This window comes from Astyanax mexicanus, chromosome 9 (assembly GCF_023375975.1).
Source record: "Astyanax mexicanus isolate ESR-SI-001 chromosome 9, AstMex3_surface, whole genome shotgun sequence".
NCBI classification, from domain to species: Eukaryota; Metazoa; Chordata; class Actinopteri; order Characiformes; family Acestrorhamphidae; genus Astyanax; species Astyanax mexicanus.
This window is the reverse complement of record NC_064416.1, coordinates 25,521,919-25,543,103: the sequence shown is the minus strand read 5'-3', so window position 1 is coordinate 25,543,103 and position 21,185 is coordinate 25,521,919. Positions and strand designations below refer to the sequence as shown.

Below are 21,185 nucleotides of genomic sequence, written 5' to 3'. Positions count from 1 at the left end.
GAGTGTGTGTGTGTGTGTGTGAAAGCATGTGTGGTGTGGGAGAATGTTTGTGTGTGAAAGAGAGTAAAAGTGTGGGTGTGTGCAAGAGTGTGTGTGAATGTGAGAGATTGTGTATTAGGGTGAGTGCGTATGTGAGAGAAAGTTTGAGTGTGACGTGAGAATGTATGTGTATAATATTTGCATACATGTAAACAAAACCTGAAGAAAAAAAAAACATGACCGATTCACTTTAGACCTTTATTTTTATTGAGTTGCATCACTCTACATAATCTAGATTTTAAACAAAGTTCAGACGAATATATTTGCATCCCTGCAATAAGTCTCTACACTCACTTTTAATAGAGAAAGCCAGTTTTACGGAAACATACATAGGTATAAGAAGTTGTATTTCATTAAACAATGCCATAAAAGTGACTTCATACTGGAGTTCTTATTCCACTTGTGTAATTCTCAGTTTCACTCTTTTTCTTTTAAACTGGAGTATTATAAAAGAAATTAAGAAATGCACAAAATCCATTGAAAGTAGCATATCTAAATACTACAGCAAATAAGTTACTGGACATTCATTGGACCATGCACTCACGTGAGGGATGGGGTGGGATGGGATTAATGGGGTAGAATGGGGTGGGGTTGCAGGAAGCTGGGTTGTCTGGGGAAGCAAACAGCTAAGAATGTTACAGAAAGTCTGGGGGACGTTTGTTTCACCTGGGTTTTTTATAAATATTTTTTAACCTGTTCATCCAAGAGCCCACAGGGAATTCCATACAATTCTACTTACACAAACACAAATCCACATTCCATAATTAGTTATGAGGCAGTTTGGTCTTTTGTGGGTGGTGAAATTATGAATGCTATTTAATAAATACACTATTTTGGTAACGTCTGGATTGTGGAATGCTTAACAAAGAAGGTTTCTATGTTTTGATTTCCTGTGAATGTATTTAAATGTTCCATAAAATTCTTCTCAATAAACAATTCATATATTTCTAAGATATTTTTTATTTTTTTTTACGGTAGCTTACTCTGATATACGTTCTCTATGAACCTCATTTAAGTAAACATTAACTTCACTTGCACTTTAAACTGGGTTGGTGCGTGACTGTGGGTTCTTGAGCATTTGATGGAAACAGCACATCAGAACATTTCAGAGAGAGGCTGATAAACGTACCTGTCACTTCCTAACAGATACTCAGGTCGTCTGCAGGCTGGATAAACCCTCGACTGTGGCCATGTCCATCTCTGCTGAGAAACTGTTTACTAAACATGAATGCGTGTTTGTGTTATTGTAGATTACCAAACAGCCATGAAAAATTAATCGTGCCTCTCGTGGGTGGTGAGAAACTGTTTATGTAACTGGAGACGGCTAATAGGATATTTTCGCTGTGTTTTGAGCCGCTTAGCAGCCGTGAGGGATTCCCGATGGAAATCTGTCCCAGTGCAGTTCCTGTTAGGAGTGAGTGAGCTTAACGCAGTTAAAGAAGGAATCAGCACTATGTTCCACATTCTCTGCAGTCAGCGCTTCTGCTTTTGTCTCAGTATGAAACCAACACCATGTAAACAAGTAGGTACAAAAGAGAGGGACAGCAGATGTGGAGAGAGAGGGGGAGAAGCAGCGTGGGTTAGAGTGAGCAGGGAGAGATTAGGGGGGAAACCGAGCCGTAGGAAAAGGGTTTATGGCTGAAGAAGAGGAAGAGAAGGAGTGTGGAAGTGGTGGGGTGGGAGGGATTCAGGCTAAGGTGGGTCTTCTACCCGCAGACTGGCTCTCTTCCAATCATTCTCTGCTAAGGCTGCACCAGGCCGCTGGAGAAAGAGAGAAATAGGGGAACATTCAGAAAAAAACTGGAGAACATGTTTTTAAAACCTGGACAAAGCACCTTAAACCCTGAAACCACATCCAGACCATTTTGTCTACATCAAATGCAGAGTACAAATGAAAATTACACTTCATTTCTCAAAGGTCACTAATCTGTTCTGTTGTGACTCAAATCAGCAGTGATTTAATGTTACTCTTTAAAAACAATTTCGACCTTTTCATTTGCTTCTTTCCCATTTACTTTCATTCACAGGTCTGTCTGTCTAAATTAGACAAGGGTTTTGTTGTCTCCATTTGTGGCTCTTTTCAGTTATGGCATAATGTCCTGTGATGAACAAAAAAAAATACATTAGCATATCTGAATCCTGAAAATCAAAGCCTGGATATAATCAGAAGATTAAGATTCTGTCTGCTGTTGGGAGTCACGAAAGCACAGTACATCATACAGACCGCTCCAGATGTATTAAAACAGTGAGGCTGATCTCTTTGCTTGAGCTGTAGACTGGGTTGGACATTAAAAGATGAATGAGGCATGTCTGCTTTAATTATCAGGTATTTACACGGTTGAGAAGAAAGCACACTTTATCTGAATCCTCCAAGTTTAACATTTAGTTACAAATTCTTGCAAAAAACTGCATGTGAACATAAAGTTAAGTAGTACTTAATGAGTTCAAAATCAAATAAAAATAGAAGTACTTTTAAGCACTGTTAGTTATGATGGTAAACCCACCCCACCCCAAACTTTAATAAGCAATGTCCTATTTAATGCATGATATTGCAAATATCAGGTTGGCAAATGTACCCCTTCTCAAAATGTTTGAAGTTAAGCAAATGAAAGTAAAACCTATTTTCCAAAATCTTAAAAATGCAATAAAGGTGGTCTAAAACACTTGTTTTAGGAGAGGGGGTGGGGTGACAAATATATATATATATTTTCCCCATTTTCTCCCCAATTTACACGGCCAATTACCCAACCCACTCTTTAGGACTCCCCCTATCACTAGTGATGCCCCAACATATCAGGAGGGTGAAGACTAACACATGCTTTCTCTGATACATGTGAAATGAGCCACCGCTTCTTTTCGAGCTGCTGCTGATGCTGAGCAGCCAGCGCGCTCAGTGGAAAGTGCAGTGACTCGGTTCTGGTACATCAGCCCACAGATGCCCTGTGCTGTGGACATCACCCTAGGAGTGATGTGGGGAGAGAGCACCATCTACCCACCAGGAGGGAGCAAGGGGCCAATTGTGCTCCCTCTGAACGCCAGCAGCTTGATGGCAAAGCTGCATGAGCGTGGGTTCGAACCTGCGACCTCCTGCTCATAGTGGCTTGACCAAAATATTTGTCTAAACTCTTCTCTGCTCTCTACTGCCCAAACTCTAGTTGCAAATTTGACAAAGTGGCGGACAATTTTGCATGAAATATGGCGTCTACATTTTTTACAGTCTCACATTTTGACTAATAAGTAATGTATATTGTTTATGGGAAGACGATAGGGGGAGATTTGTTTTGTTAAAGTGGTTTGTTTTATTTACTAAATTTAACATTGTGTAGACTTGTGCTCAAACTGGTTCAGAGAACTGACCAAATGTAACATTTACGTATGAGCAGAAATGGGTTTGTGTTTATGTATACTGGACAATGATTCAGAATCTCTTCCGTACACTGTAATGGGTAGTCACTAAGTGTACATATGGTGTGGGTTTGCCCTCAGCAGGCTTTTTCTTCAGAGCTAAACTCTCACAAAGTTTTTTTTTTTTTCTCCTGAATTCCACCTGGAAACAGTAAAAATACAGCACTACAAATAGCAGCAGAGACTGGTGTGTAGCCAGTCCTCCAGCAGGCCCTGCAGCAGGGCACCTCCCCAGCGACTCACCTGGCACAGCCACACTGGCCACGGCCTCGGGCTGAGACAGCGTGTCCACTTTCACATGCTGGAAGGCCTTGAAGGCTGCAGTCTGGAGGTGTCTGAGGAGCAAGAACATTAAGAGGACAAAGTGAGAAGCTGCAGGACACCACAAAGCTGCCTCAAGCAAATCTCACTCAGGATTTTAACTCACATAAGCAATAAAAATAAGGCAGATTTATAGGTGGAGTGATGGATAGGCCAGGCGTGTTGACTCATATCTATGGCTGTACATTATATATATATATTACATACTGTACCTGAGTCAGCGATCAGCTTCCTCTGCTCATTCTGCTTAAATCTATATTTGATTAAAATATTAATAAAACATGCGCCACTGGACTCAAGAGGCATTACTGTCTCAGCATATCTAGTAAAGCTTCCATAAGTCATGCAGCTTCTAATATGTAATGCAATCAACGCTCAATTGGGCAGGGGGGTAAAAGGGGATGTCATCTCTCTTCTCTTGTGTTGTAAAAGTGCCATTCTTCTAATGGATTCATGTTGGATCACCTCGTTTTTAATCAAATCTGAATTTAAAACAATGTCTGTATTGGCATTACAATTTACTCTAGTTATAAAATACAACACCAGCCATGCATCGATTTCAATAAAGCAATTAGCACAAAGAACACCCTCCCATGCCAAGATTTGTTTGTGAAGCTGTATTTGGTTATAAATTTGGACACTATCAACATTTAACCCCTACTGCAAAATCTGCAGAAATATTTGAGCTTTTTGGGATGGCTTATCACAGACACCATTATGAGTATCTCTAATAACTAAAACAGGGGTATTTAATTAGAATTCAGTACGGTCCAGTTGGAGAAAATTGCATCAGTTGTGTCGCTGCTGACTCTGCCAATCAGATCTGTGAAAAACTGTGCAAATGTAATCAGTCCAAGGGAACCGTCTCCAATGTGCTATATCCTGTATGTGTGTGTGTGTGTGTGTGTGTGTGTATATATATATATGTGTATATATATATATATATATATATATATATATATATATATATATATATATATATATATATACACATACATATATATACATATATATATATACATATATATATATACACATACACACACACACACACACACACACCAACACATACAGGATATAGCACATTGGAGACGGTTCAGGGTCAAAAAAAAAAAACTCACAGACTGGACTATTAAACACCACAGCACCTTCAGTGCACTTATGATGAAGTTATGTTACATTACAATATATTTTCAGAATTCAGAGAACTTTTGGGCTAAAGGTAGTTTTTTTTAAGGTAGTTTTTGAGGTGGGTCCCTGTAGCTGAGGTGAGTATTAGCGAGAAGGAGAGTGGGTTATGTATTGGGCTGATGATAAAGAGTTAAAGGAGGGGTCCATCTTCCAAAACTCAGTTACGAGGCAACTTCACTTAGAGCTTAACCCCAGACTGTTGTGAAAGTAACGTAAGCTAGCTTTTTTGGTATTTGCCATGAAATTGAATCATTAGGATAGTCCCCCAGAGAACAAAGATAAAGACAGTGGTACACTTTGATGAGAAGTGACAGAAAGCTGGAAAGGAATGAACACACACTCATGCAGTCAGCAGAAGTAAGTGAATGTGCCAGCTACCTTTTCCACTCCTCCTCCCCATCCCAGAATTCATACAGGACAAAAGAGAGGCCATCGGGCAGCCGCACTGCAGTCACACTGAAGAGAGAGAGCACAGAACAGAGTGAAAACTCTTCCTGCTTGTTAATGTAAAGCCTCCATTGTTCTATATTTATAATCTTATTTTCTGTAGTTCTGTAATTTCTGGGAAGAAGAGTAATGAAATGTCCATTCCCTGTATGTCCTGTGCATATGCAGTACTGAAAATAAAACTACTAGACTTAGAAAAATATATAAATACACAATAAATGAGTTACACATTAATTTCTATACTGTAACAAAATATAGACTTTTACTATAAAACTAAAGTTTGTGACTTTCAAACATCTCATTTTCAAAAATAGTTCCATAAGAAACTGTGCACTGAAAGGTTCTTTATATAACTAAACCTATGTCTACTGCTGCATTTCTACAAAAAAGAAAAACACTTTTTGGTACCTTTAATGCATTTTTTTAAACAGGGATTAAGCCTCATCTTAGACTACACAGTATTTTAACCGCTGATTTTCCATTGAAAGGACAATATAATTAATGTTAAGCTGGTTCTCTGTCTGGGAAATGGACCCTTTATGTTTAGGAGTGCAGGTCTATTCTCGGAATGGTAATTTCCTATTACTATTCCACCCTCCACTGGATGGCAGTAGTTCCTCATCCGTCTACAAAGTGAACCGTTTTAAGACAACAGAACAGTGCAGTGATGAACATTAACTAAATATTGCATGTGGCTTACATCACAGATAAGCTCATGGCTGTGGACAGAGCTGCCAGTGCCTATTGACCGCCTGGCAGCTTTCATTAGAGGCAGTAATCTTGCGGCCCCTGCTTACGGCTCTGTTATTGCACCGCACTGCTTTATTGAACACACCAGTGTGAGAGAGAGTTCTAAATTAGCTTTATCAGACAAGACCTGCTTAGAAAGAGACTTCTGCAGTGCTGGAAGTGCTCGTGTGTGTGTGTGTGTGTGTGTGTGTGCACGAGTGTGATTAAGTGAGCAAGTATGACTATGGCTTAAAACCGGCACCTCATTCAGCAGACTATGAAAAAAGACCCTCTAAAAAGAACAAAGTGGAAGACACATGATAAAAGGCAGAAGATGGAGAAAAGCAAAGTGAAAAAAGGGAACACGAGACAGATTACTCGTCAATGTATGTGTAATGGAACCTATCCAGAACCTGGAGACTTCACTGATCAATTATTTAATAGGCCAGCATGCTTCATAAAGGCAAGACTGGAGAACTCAAGCCTCTCTCTAAAAGCAAAGAGTTGGGTATGGCTCTTTCACCAGCACTACAAAAGAAACTTTTAAACTTAGTGTCTCTATAAATATTTCATTTGATGGGATTTAAAACACACACATGACTCAACTTACAGCTCAAACATGATTCAGACAGAAATTGTTATGATTTAAGGAATAAAGCCATTTTTGTTGCTTTTTGACAATAAGGCTTCTGTTCAATCCTATTTAGTGACACTTTCCTATATAAGACTGATACACTGACATTTATAACCCATAAAACACATTGACACTATAAACACTTTTATGTCCCAGGCAGTTATGGAAATGATTACTGGTGTGGTTAGATTAGAAACTATATCTTACCACAAGGGGGCGTTAAAGTGCTTCTCCCGCTGCCCTTAGAGGCTTTGGGTAGTGTACCTCTTGGTGAGAGGTTAAAAACAGCAAGAAATGATGGATGACAGTCTAAATGGCAGCATAGATGTTTCAACAAACTGGCCACTGTTTATGTTTAGGTCGTCAACAGGCTGTCTTTAGCAAAGAAGGTTCTGGGATTCTTGAGGGGATTCTTCTGGGATCTGGGATCCTGTGACGGCTAGGTTATGAGTATGGAGACTGTGTGAGAGCTTCAGTCCTGCCACCTTAGGAGTGACACACTGCCCCCCAACACCTCCTTGGTCAACAGATTTATCACTAATCAAGCATTTATGGGACCAGCTGGGATGCCAGCTTCAGCAATTTATGAGTAATTTCTTGGCACACTTTTTAGACTAGGTTAATGCCAATCAATTTTCACTTGAATGCTGTAATCTATTTACCATCACTGCTGCCCATGCCCGTGGATGTGGTAGAACAGAAAAGCTTCAGTATTTAAAAAGATCCAAAAGGACTTGGTATCAGCAGCTGGAGCCTGAGAGAGCATGATTAGCCATGCTGTCTTTGGGTGGGTGTTGTGATAGTGATATTGTGATGCTGGCCTGCACAGGCATCTGTTGGCTGATGTATATATATATTAGCGACAGATTATCTGTCCAGTATCATTTATTTTACTTTAATCCTGAATATATATAGAGATATGTTGAGTGCATAATTAGCTTCATGGCATTCTGGGTAATTTACTTCTGTTACAAATCTAATGAAAATTCTTGTTTTTTTTTTTATATCTCAGGGGTGTGTCACATATATATTTTTTTATTTAATGTTTTGTCATATCGCCAAGAGTATCCTTATCGTAAAAATACCATGGGATATAATTTTATTTGCTGCCTCAAAATGCTGAGGATGACTTTACATATTTTAGACAAGACATGTACTTGTCCTTTTAAGTGATTGGAGGAGTTAAGGTTCATGGTGGCATTAATTGCATTAATTGGCTTAGCTAGATTGGGAAAAAAAGTGGGTAAAAATAAAAAAAAATGAAAGGAAATGTTTCCAACAACTTGCGGCCACAAAAAAACCCAAGCCACTAGAACTTTTCAGAGGGCAAATAGAGAACGAAGACTCTGTGCTTATTAATTAGCATAACGTTCCTAATGAGATGCTTGCTGAGCGTTTACAGTGATGCATAGGTGAGATCTGAAGAGAGCGGTGAATTCATTTCACTCTGAACTGCATAAACTCTGCTGCTCCTGAAGCACTTCAAGGTCAGTGCATTCCTTATTGCATTGCTTATTTCTTCTATTTCATCATTAATTCATGAGCTAAAACAACTGGGCTGGGAGCGACTCCAGTGCTTTCCTGCCACCCATATTCAGCGGAGGCTAAATTGCACAACCTCATTTCAGCACTAAGGTAAACCTCGCTCCAGCGGAGGAGAACGGCAGTATGAACTTGTTAGAAATCTCAGAGGGATATAATATATGATAATAGACATTTGTGAAGGAGGGAAAAGAGGTATAGCACGATTTACTGTAAGTACCGTATTTTTCGGGCTATAAGGCGCACTTAAAATACTTATTTTTTTCCCAAAAATCGTCATTGCGCCTTATAATGCAGTGCGCCTTGTGTATGGATTTTGCTTGTGTTTACTGACCTCGATTTTTATGTGGTACACGGCGCTCTGTTGTGCAGAATTCCTCACCCACGCCAGAAAAAGATCCCCCTCTTGGGCTAGCGCGCGGTTACCTTTGACTGCCGTACTGCCTCTCGGCTGTGGTTCAGGGTAGCTAGTTTCCACTGTAGCTCCGTGGCCAGAACAAGGTGCCGGTAAACTTTCCTTTCCACCCGTTCTGGGGTAATAGCACAAACTGTTTCTTTTTAGCGCCCACTTCTAAGTAAAGTTAACCTCTTAACACGCGCTGGCCCACCGGCGGGCCAGAAATATTTAATATTTCATAACTGGCTGTGTTTCTGAATAGTTATGAACAGTTACAGGTTCAATATAGACATGCAATATACCATTTTAAAGCTTAGAATCTCTGCTTTTGAGCTATTTAGCCTATTTAGCGGAATATCCTTTCAGAAAATAAACATTTAGGGCGAAATATGCCTTGGTTATGATTTTAATAATTCATAACTCTCATATTTGCGTTTATCGTTCGTCCATATTTCATCGAATGCGGTCATGTCATACACCATTCGAACCGTCTGGCTCTCCGGATTCCAGAACTGTGCTTTTACTGTAGGATGTATGTTTCATGAATTAGAGCTGCGTCAGAGCGCATGTTTCCAGTAATAAAAGGCTCTCCTTTTGTCCTGGGGTAACCTCCGGTCACTGCCGCCACCCCCCGAACACACACCCGCGCTCAGCCACAGGTCCTACCTTCAAAACGCGTCCAGACTAAAGAGAATCCATCAATCCAGTCTCCTGTAATCCACAGTTATATCCAAACAGCGCTGGAAATCACTTCATCCAGAAATGAAACTTATCCAATCTTTATCTCTGTTTTAAAACCGTTTTATTCACCGAATTCGGCACAACACGCTATTATAGTCAGAAGCCTCGCGGAGTAATGCGGTACTTGCTGTGCTTCAACATAATATTATGGTCTGTCGGAGCGTTGCGGCTACCGTTGTCAGGAGCGTCGCGGAGTAATACGTACTTGCTGTGCTTCAACATAATATTATGGTCTGTCGGAGCGTTGCGGCTACCGTTGTCAGGAGCGTCGCGGAGTAATACGTACTTGCTGTGCTTCAACATAATATTATGGTCTGTCGGAGCGTTGCGGCTACCGTTGTCAGGAGCGTCGCGGAGTAATACGTACTTGCTGTGCTTGTTGATTTATTGCTCAGAGATGTTGTTATTTTTCACAGATATTGTGAAGGATTTATTGCTCAGAGTTATTGTTACTGATATAAATAAAGTTTCATTTAGTGCGCCTTATAATCCAGTGCGCCTTGTGTATGGACTAACACTAAAAATAGACCGTTCACTCATCGTGCGCCTTATAATACGGTGCGCCTTATAGTCCAAAAAATACGGTACATAAACAGACACTCACTGGAAACAGTCTCTCTGGGCTGAGACGTTCTTCAGGTACTGCTTCAGGGCCTCACAGAACTCTCCCAGCTGCTTCTGGCATACAGTCATCTCTTGGCGGATCAGGTAGAGGGACTGTGGGGAGGATAGAGAGAGAAGAGAAAGGACAGGGAGAGAAGAGAGAGATCAGTAAAGCATCATATTCCCTGACTACACCGTACGGAAAAACACGGGCTCAGTGCTGGGGAAGCAGAAGGGTTAGGAAGGAATAAACTCTCTAATTAGTGTCCTCCCAAATGTCAGCCAGCGTTCATTAGCAGCTGCATTCACCAATAGTCAGATTTTGTGAATCACTGTAGCTAAGTGAGTTACAGCTGTAGCTTATTTATTATTGCTCTAGAGAATTTATGCAGACCTAGGGTCACAAAGCCAAACTGCAAATGTTACCTGGGAGGTTTTAAACCCCCTGCACTGAGCTGTGGAGCAGTGGAACTGTGTTCTCTAAAGTTGGAATGTAGTTTGTGATTCAGAACTAGTTATCCAACATTAAACAAATCGACTCTAGTAAGCTAACGAGCTACACACAACTGTGCAAAAGTAACACAAAAAAACCCACTAATTTTACCAGTCTTACCACTTCTTACAATAGTTTAAGTTATAGCAGTTTACAAACAGTTTACATCAGCAAGTCATTGACCGATCTCTACCCTTTGCTTTTCTGTTACTGGGCTACAGTTTTCTTTTACACATGATTGGGGAAAAAGGTCTGTGTCGCCTGCGTGAGCGTTTGTGTTCACTCTTGAGCCACTTGTTCTAGATTCTGGGAGATTTTATCTGCGAACATCAGGGAGCCGGTATTAATATGTGGTAGACTCCCGCAACTGCCGGGAGACTTGGGACGTCTGGGGTTACATCTAGATAAGGCAAAGCCACGTAAAAATATAAACACACCCACGACACAAAATAACAGATAAAACGGTCACAAATCTAATCACTCAAACCCCTTTAACTGGTTTAACAGCATAAAGTACATATTATTTTAATGTTGATGGTTTTGCTGTTCTACAAGCTTAACCAAGCATGAGAATGCTGGTCAACCATCAAGATCAGGCTAGTTAAACAGCATGACCAGCAACACCACACTGCCTGACCAACAAGACCAAGACTGACCAAAATATAATGTAGCAAACACTGTTCTGGTCAAGAGCTGGTTAGCAAGCTATTTACAAAGCATTGGAGTGGTGGCTTCCGAGTGGTCTAGTTCACGCTCCACCAAAGTTACAAAGAGCAAGAGCAACGTTACAACTGGGAGTGGCAATGAGAATGATGATTTTCTCCCTCATACAAGTCAATGTACCATAAAAAAGATTCTAAAGCTGATATTTTAAAGTAAATTGCAACAAAATGTTGCTGTAATATCCTTAATTTAGAGTAATGTGCAAATGTTGTGCATTTTTAGTTTGAGTTTACTTAAATAAGCGTAATAATTTACAATGTGCAGATTCAAGGCATTTCAAAGCCATATATTTGCTTCTAAATAAATAAATAAAATGTTTTATCGTGATTGAATTTGATTAAAAGCAACCAAACAACATCAACTGGACATAAATTTGACAATGTATTGATTTTCTGAGAATGGACCCCATGAGAACATATGCCATTTTTATGTTACGCTTGAAAGAGCATGAGCATCTGCAGCATACATAATAGAAAAGGTTCTTCACACCTCTCTAGAAGGTAAACACTCCAACACAATTCCTCAGGCTTTACCACAGAGCTTTTGGGGAGCATGCTCCATTGCCCTCATTCCAAAATGATCAGTGCCCTCCTCTATAATGTAATGCAAACATTGCATTTTTCACTACAGAGGAGCAACGAGCTGCAGCTCACGCTGTTTATGTGCAATCAGCTTCCACTTCTTCAGTGCAAGTGAAACTAAATGCAGGAGACAGAGAGCAGATGGTACGATCAATATCGTCTAACCTACGACTTGAGTTAAGAGATCCATTTATGACTCCTGTTCCCCAAGGGAGCCAACATTTACCACTTCCAGCTCAGCAGTGTAGCAGAGAGGCGATCTAACCCTAACCTAACTCCAACCAACTGCCAGCTTGTGACTCCACTGACAGAGTGCAGCATTCCAGAGATATAATACTGTATTATTAGGTTTAAATTTGAAACTTGATCTAGATAAAATAATACCCATCTCAGTACTGCTTTATTCTACATAATTGCACCTTCCCCATATAAAGACTTGTCACTCACAAGCCCCACTGTGCTCCAAATTGGCATGCTGTCATCTAGGGCCTATTTTGTGAAGCTTCGCTGAAATCATTTGTCTGATTAAATAACCAATCTCTCCCACATATATCCTAAAACAAATTATAGCTCTGGCAAAGAGACCCAGGCTAATTCTAATTTCCAACAGTTTATGTAAAGGAGATTAGTACTGATTCACATCGCAAACAATATTTGTAGAAAGTATTTTATTTTTAGTCGCACAATTAATCTATTATCATTCATTACCAGGCAATATATTTTTTTCTACACTTAAGTCCACAAAGAATTTAATTCCTTTGCAAATGTCAAAAGAAACTGATTAAAAGCATTCAACTTTCCAATAACAATTACTGTGTCAGAGAAACAGAAACTAGTTTCATGTCCCATGACTTTTGCCATGTCCCAAGGAAGCTAAAGAAAGCTGAACTGACCTGTGGGATATGCGTGTGGGGTCTCTTGCACTGAATGTGGATGTGATGCATGGACAATTCAGGCCAGATACTGCCAGTCACCATCATTACCAACCACTGCGTTGTCCACTGTGAGTGGTAATGGATTCTATGACTTATTCCTATTACATATGAAACACTATAAATCGAGAAATTCCCCACCTGGCCTCACTATAAATCCATGCCGCCTTGCCATGAGAATGATTTTTGGTATATCACTGTATAAAAACAGCCAATGAGAATGTAGCAGAATCTAAAAAAAGGAACAACAGACATTAAGGATGCAGATTTGGTTTGAGAAGTGGAGCCGACAGCAATATTTCTCTATTTGTTTAGTGTTTATCACCATTTGTATAACAGGATTCCCCCAGTCCAATAGAAGAGGTCTGCCTATGGAGAGTTGTAGTGTTAATGGGATTCACACTTCTAATAAGCTGTCTCATAACCAGCTGCCAGATAGACAGCTGTGCCACACTTGAGCTGTGAATGAAGTCATCCAGACTATAAAACAACACATAATGAATTATGTAGTAAACTTAAAAGTTTTAAACAAATCAAAATACTATGTAAAGCATTTAGATGAGCTCTTAACAGGGGAGCTGTTAACTTGTAGTTTCTGAGGCTGGGAACTTATCCTGGGCAGATGCAGATCTTGCTCTTCTTTTCATGTGCCGGTCCTGATGAGAGCCAGTTTTATCATAATGTTTTTGATGGTCTTTGTGACTGCATTTGAGAATACTTTCAAAGTTCTTGGAATTTTTTTGGATTTTTATTTATTTATTTATTTTTACATAGTTAACTAGTTTTTGCTATAATATGAATTAGAACATTACTCAAACAGGGCTTTTCACTGCATACCAACTCTACCTTTTCACAACACAACTAATGCTCTCAAACACTACTTTGCCTACTTTGAAGAATCTATATATTTTTTTGATGACTTCAGTATTAGAAAATGTTAAAAAATGAAAAATCACTTAATTAAAGGTGTGTCCAGATTTTTGGTTGGTAACTCCTTCAGGGTATTTTTTCCAATAAAAATATGTGTTATTTGTTCATGTAATTTAGTTGTCTAAGCTTATCTTTTTAATATAGTCCAGATCTTACTAAAAAAGTGTCTCCTGTCTCTCTGACAGATTTTTTGAAAGACTAATGATGAGGTTATTAATTGAAATCACATACAAAGAGTTCACAGAGCTGTAAATTCAGCACTCGGCTTTAACACTCAAACTTTTGAGTTGGTTTCTGAGACAGGGATTAAGCCTAGTCCTAGACTATATATAAGACTATATATATTTTTCCCCCCAATGGTGAATCTCCTTTCTGTCTACAGTTCTGTCTAGTCCAGGAATAACCAGAAAACCAAACCTTTATTTCATACATTTGTCATGTAATAATGAGTAACAGGTCACACCTGGCCAAGAAAAAACTTACCAGTTAGTTACACTTCTACACTTCAGTTTTAATTTAAATATGTATGTGTATGTGTGTTACTTATAAGTATATGTGTGTATGTGGCTATTAGGGTTGCAACAATTAATCGACAATCATATGACGCCAAAAATCAAGAGCTGACTGATCATTAATTTGTAACTGCAATGCACTACACAAAGGCTGGAGACAGAAACACAATGGAGAGGATTAAGGGATGCTCACTCGCTCAGTTTACGTTCAACTTGGTCACCAAAAGTGACACAAAAAACACAACAATTACATTTTTTGTCGCTAATTATCAGGTATCAAATACACATTCACCCTGTCATCAATAACCCAGTGCTCTAACCACTGAGCCACCACTGCCCCACTGTTAACACTGTATATAAACCCTACGCTGTTTTCAGCTGCCTCTCTGTTATAAGAACTCCCCCCCAGATGGAGGGAGTGATAAAAACTAATTGAAAATGTTCTGAAGTTCTGTCTGACAGCACAATTACAGCGGCCAGTTTTCACTTTCCCTAAGGCCCGGGCAATAAGCCAGCCCAAGCCTGGTAATAAACTCCAAACTTAATCAGCAGCGCTATGCAACTCTACACACCTTAAAACACAATCAGAAACACTACATTACCCATCCACCTCAGCTGCACTCACAGCCATCCCATTACTTCTGCTGCTGTAACCACAAGTACAGTAAAATATTCAGATTGTGTAAAGGACCTTTTGATATTTAGGTTTGCTTTGATTGGTAACAGTAGATTTATTCCCAAAATGCTTAATTTAGACTTACTACTGTATCATTCATTTCCCTTTCATTTGTCTCCTGGGTTTTGCTTAAACAGGGAGGGGCTTTATTCAGACTAAAAGCCTGCTGATAACTCTGTGTAACTGTGCAAGTGTGACATAAAAGGAAGCGTAAGGAATCCGTGTGCTCTGTGGGAGGTCTCTGTATGTTTTTCTTTTGTAATCTTCAGTGCCACTGTTGAGACGTTTATATTTTTGCATAATTTTAGATTTTGGGCATATTTTTGTGTTTTATATGGTATTTCATTTGAATTGGTGCCAAAGATTTCAAGAAATATGTGATTAAATAGATGTACACTGAAGGGGTGTACATTTTCATAATTGAGTTTTACACAGAGATTTTTCAAGCTTTCTTTGTCCCATATGTTATGCACTCTAGACTCTTTGTAACCTAGAACTCTTTTTAAACTGGATTCTGTAATGGTACTAATAAAACTCCTAAAACAGTCTGGTGGAATTAAAGGCTTCAATCAAGTCAGTCTTTTTCTTGTTCTTTGTCTACAAAGTACTGTTTTTAATTGTCTCTGTGTTACCTGATCCCATTTAACCTAACTGCTTTCTTCCTAATTTTGCAATGTATTGTTTTCCAATGACATACCAAGCTTTTATTGTTTTTTTCTTTTTCTATCTCCATGACCTTTTTGGCTTTAAATAGTATATACTTAGCTTTGTAATTGTAACATCTGCAAGTACCTGACTGTTGTAACTTTACACCTTAGATTTAATGATTATAGTATGTACTGTAGATGGTGGGATACTCAAAGTCTTTACAAATTATATAATTTTATGTAGAGTAACATTTTTTCTGTCCCAACATTTTGGAGACACGTTGCTGCCATCAAGCTCTAAATCAGTTCATGTTGTTTATGAAATTGTAAAATGTCTAATTTTACTCTCAATTAACATCAACACAGCATTCTAACGTTTTTGGAATTGGGTTTGTACATAAAGCCCTTTTACTTTATTAAAGTGAGAAATTCTAGCTTTTGTATAAGATGGGCAAAGCTGTCAAAAGTACAGACATTCATTACTCACATAGTATAGAGTATAGATACTAGGGATTAAAATACTTCTGTACAAGTTATACAGAAGTAACTGGCTCTGACACAGCCATAATGACTATAATGTATATTGAAATGTTAATGTTGAAAAATTAGGGATGCACTATGCTCCTAGTTTCAGTCGCAGAAATACCCATTGTACTTAAATACATTCATTTTCAATGTAAATATATTAATAAAAGCTTAGTTGGGACATTTCGAGGGTTTAAGTTATCTTGCAGCTCTGCTACAGGTCATCTTTATACTAGGCTACATACGTCTGCTATGTTTTTGCTGGAGTGTGATATGATGTGCAGGTGTGATGGATAGTGTTTAAACCAATAGGGTGTTGGAATGGTCTATGTTTAAACTTTTCATCTAACCACAAATCAAATCGCTCTATCCAGACTCAAATCTGGATGGAGCGATTTATCTGGATAGCTTTTTTCCGACTTTTTTTTAAGGAATGAAAACAAGCTGAAGCGAAATAAAAGTAACAAAGCTATTTTTTTAAATGTAAGGTTTTTTTTTAAGGTTCTTACATAACAGAAATAAAGTTCAGTTCTATCCACAGACACAAGTCTATCTACTGTTTCAGGCTTGAATGATGCCCTCTGGCAGGTTGATTACCATATAATAAATATCACTTTAACACAGTAATTCAATTAATTTAGTTTAATTTGATAAACCATACAGCATTAGGAGAGGTTTAATACATAAAGTTTCCTTCTTGAGTGAAGCAGTCCTTCCTGAGATATAAGGTTTTTGTTCTGGCACTGATTTCATGGGTGGTTCTTTTCTTTTCAGTGAGTGAAGCACTGAAACCGTCTAATGAAGCTGGAAGACTCCCATGCAGAGCTGCCCTACTTCTACCCAATTCATAAGAATGGGGCTAGGCACATTCTCACACACGCACTACACACATATGCTAACGTGTACACACACACACACATATACACACACACATATACACACACATATACCCCACCAAAACACAGCTGACACTAGTACTGCACAATCCGGTGAGACTGTATGATTATACGTGCACATTTCACACCCTCCACACTGTGCAAGAAAGAGAGTGAGAGAGAGACAGGATGTGCAAATGTGTGAGATACAAACGAGAGCAACCCTAAAGAGGGGGTGGGGGGTATGGAAATTGCAGCGTTGCCATGGAAACTGGGGAATACTGTCCCGCTTTTCTCTGTCTCTCTTTCTCACTCCCCCATTGCTGCCATCTCTCCTGCTCTCAGAACGAACGCTCTGTAAATCACAAGATTTCATTTTTCCCTCTCATAAGCATTTGCATACATTTCCATATAGGGCTCTGCTTAAACAGGATTAAACAGCTTTGGATGGGAAAAAAAAGAATGGCCTGAGTGCTGATAAAGCAAGCACATGTCTTTTTTTCGCAGGGTGCTCTCTCTTTCTGGAGCCTTCCCCCGTGATAATGGCCCCCAATTGAGCAGGGATGGCTTTCAGATACGTTGTTATATATCTCCCTCCAGGGCTTTCAATTTCCATCTTTCTGCCTCTCACTCTCTCCCTCTGCCGCTCTGCCTTTGCCAAGCTCTCTCTCTCTCGTTCTCAGCCTGTCTCTCACTCCTCCTCTTATCTCTGGTTCTTTCCATCTCTCTGTTCATACTCTGGCTGTATTGGTAAAGGTTGGTGATGTACTCAGAGCAAACATAACATTATGGGTGGTATCAGCACTGCAGACACACTGATGAGGGGTTTGGAGTGTGTTGTGATGGTACAGGTAGAGCAGGCACGGCAGTGCTGCTGGAGTTTTTAAACATCACAGTGTCGCTGCAGGACTGAGAATAGACCATCAACAGTTTTCTGTGGACAGCATCCTGTAACCACTGATAAAGGACTACAGAATGACCAATCACAAACTATGCAGCAGAAACACATGAGCTTTTGTCTCTGACTTTACATCTAGGCAGCTAGACTGGCTAGTGTTTAAAAACTCCAGCAGCACTGCTGCGTCTGATCTATCGTACCAGCATAACACACACTGACACATGACTGGTGGTGGTGTGTTAGTAGTGTCATTGCAGTGCTGAAAATAACCCACCACCCAAATAATAGCTGCTCTGTGTTGGTCCTTTGCGGTCCAAAACATTAAAGAACAGAGTGAAAGGAGGATAATAAAATATGCAGAGAAATATAGAGATACAGGACTACAGTCTGTAATTATTGAACTATTTTTTATGTATGATCAGTGTATATGTGTTTGTAAGGTGGTCCGCGTGGGGGCTGAGAGACTATTAAAGTTGGGTAAAGTTTGAATGCTGCATGGTGAGGCCTTATAAAAAAGCTGCTGAAGCTACAGATACGCACAGCAGTGTTGTCGCGCAAGACTGATGGAGCGATTACTCACAAGCCTTCCCTCCCCAGAGGAACTCAGACAGAAGATAAGACGGACAGCAAGCATCCTTATCACACGGACACAGGGCTAGCATCGACAGGCTGTCCAATTAAGAGCACTGCTATCACTGAAGTCTGAAAGTGAGTCGTTTACAATGTAAGAAGTAGAACTCTCAGGTTTAAATGCATGTTTTGCTGATAGATTAGATGGATTGGGCATTATAAAACACCTGTCCTCAGGTTACCTGCCTGTCTTTTGGGCCCATAGCCTAGGAGTCAATATCAGTGTCTGCAGACAGTCATTCACATTTCATAATTAAAATTACCCTAAATTAACACACTATTAATAGTATTTTACCATTATTGCCTTTACTTTCTTTTCACTTATTTTACATATAGTAACCAAAATTATTTAAGATAAAACTTTCTGGTAAAATATCAAAGTAATAAAAAATATTTTAGAAAATCAACAACTCTAGGTCAACTATATTTATCAGATTTGAAATATTCATCAAATCATTTATCCACTTTGAAATAGAAAGTATAATAAAAAAAATAATTAAGCTAAATATTTCATGACACCGTACTGCTATCATTTTAAAAATAATACTACATATAACAATAATAGCAGTCCGTCTTAAAAGCAATCTATGTGCATGCTCTGTGTTACACACTTTAGTAGTTTAATAGAAGTTTACAGATTTCTATTTGATTTTATATTTGTTCTGCTCAATGTATTCAACTGTTATACTAAAAAAAAACTTTAACATATGTTTTTTTATATCTCCAACAATCTAGTTATTGCAGATATTTTGATATATATTATTTTGCCCACTCTTAACGAATAGTCAAATGTTAAAAATGAAAAATCTTAAGTAATTTACTGGGGGAAAATTATCAGTATTCTAATAATGACTTGCTTTCAGACCAGAGTAGACAGACCACTGAAAAAAATACCTCAAATCAGATGCATGAAGTTTAAATGCTCTAAATGCAAACAGTTTATGCTATAAATGTGTGAAATATCCATTTTTTTTGCCACTAAGTAAACAGAGATCAACATGTTAAAATATGCATGCAAATGAGCCAGCAATAGTGGCTGTGATAGCTGTGGCAATCAAGTGCCATGACAACCGAATGTGCCAAAGGGCCGTAATTAACCAGCCACTGCGAGTACAATCAGCACTCAGCACAAAATGACAGAAAACTTGAAGAGCTTTTAATGACTATGAGCCTGTTTAACTCTCTTTCACTCAAGGAACCTTGTGCTGTAAGATTTAATGCTCTGCATGACTCTTAACATCCTGCCATTTCATCCTGAAGAGCATGAAAAGTTGCCTTAAAGTTAACTTTTTCTGTTTCCTAGTTTAAAACAAAACGATGGCATTTACCCTGTTGATACAACCTTTTTCTCCAAACACAAAACTTACTGCACTTAAATAAAATACAAACAAAACTCTCAGATTTCCATAGTAAAACTACCATCTGGAAAAAAACAAAAACAAAAAAATAATAATAATATATATATATATATATATATATATATATATATATATATATACATATATATATAATTTCAAGTTGTTCAGGCAACAAATATTCCTTGGTCCAAAGTGTTACCCACAGTGGACAGTGCAGAGGATGGCAATGATTGTAACCTGCGACATCTGGCTAGAATTACCCATTCAAACAGACAAGTGACTTTGAAGGAAGTCCGATTTGATGAACATGGTCACAAGGAGAGTACACTGAATGCACTGCTAGGGTAAATTCACTATGGGATTATGGGAAATGTAGTGGTGTAGTAGTTTTGTAATGATAACGTAGTGGTGTTCGTCTCCTCACCCCTCCTTTTCCTTCTCCTCTCCTCTCTCACCCTTTCGCTGTTGGGTTTAGAGGCAATGACTCTCACACTCGTTTATATATTTATTCTTCATCTCTAACTGTTCTCACCTCTGGATTTGAAACAACTGAAAGTATTTCACAGAAAAACTGTAGTGCATAAACCTGACTTTTATACTTTTATTTTACAATATCATCTGCTGAGACAAGCAAAAGCGCTGCGCTGTTAAGATACCAACGCGCCAACATCAGATAACACCAGCCTCTTAAAGGGAATGACAATAAACACTCTGAGTGGTTTATTTCCCATTATGCCCAAAACACGCCCATGATTAATTAAGAGAATTAGTGCATGCCTTTTGCGTGTTTCAAGCCACGCAACATGCAAATCAAGCAATCCGCCATTGCGCTATAGATCGCTAAAATAGGGCCCTCTTACTTTGTCTTATTTCAGCTTAGGCAGTCATGGCGGATTGGATGAGGATGATGTCAGAATTTTACACTGAATACACTACAGTTAAACACGTAACTTTAACACTCTTTAAACACTCTGCAAATTCAACACTCTTCAGGTTGTATTTACTACCTCCAGGGGCATCAAATGACACCAGAAGACTGAAATAAACTTTAATATGCAAAACTATTTGTTCAAATTTATAGATAAAAAGGAAAAGAAATGTTGAAATTTTGAACCAAACAGCTAATTTTTTGTATCGTTACACCCCTAGTAAATAACAATATGTCAGTGTATCAGACTTATTTTTAATATCATATCCTACTGTTCCCTGTGAAGCATAAATCTGCCTTCTGTATTAAAAAAAACAGCCCTCAGGTCATCAAATAAGCTCGCTCTACAAAATAACGGAACTCTCTCACACTCACACTCACACACACTTGCAGCAAATTGTCAATCACATGGCTGAAGCTGTCACGCG

The 21,185-nt window shown here is 38.8% G+C and overlaps 1 protein-coding gene across 2 annotated transcripts in view; it reads right to left on the bottom strand.

Annotated features, from left to right (window-relative positions):
• Positions 1-223: 223 nt before the first annotated feature.
• necab2 (N-terminal EF-hand calcium binding protein 2) overlaps positions 224-21,185 on the bottom strand; it is a 148,768-nt gene continuing 127,806 nt past the window's right edge. For both annotated transcript variants that reach the window (XM_049483494.1, XM_049483493.1), the window contains 4 exons: positions 10,051-10,163; positions 5,335-5,412; positions 3,688-3,779; positions 224-1,800 (listed from right to left, as the gene is read on the bottom strand). In XM_049483494.1, the coding sequence (XP_049339451.1) occupies positions 1,772-1,800; positions 3,688-3,779; positions 5,335-5,412; positions 10,051-10,163 (312 nt within the window). In that variant the 3' untranslated portion in view covers positions 224-1,771. The remainder of the gene's footprint in view (positions 1,801-3,687; positions 3,780-5,334; positions 5,413-10,050; positions 10,164-21,185) is intronic.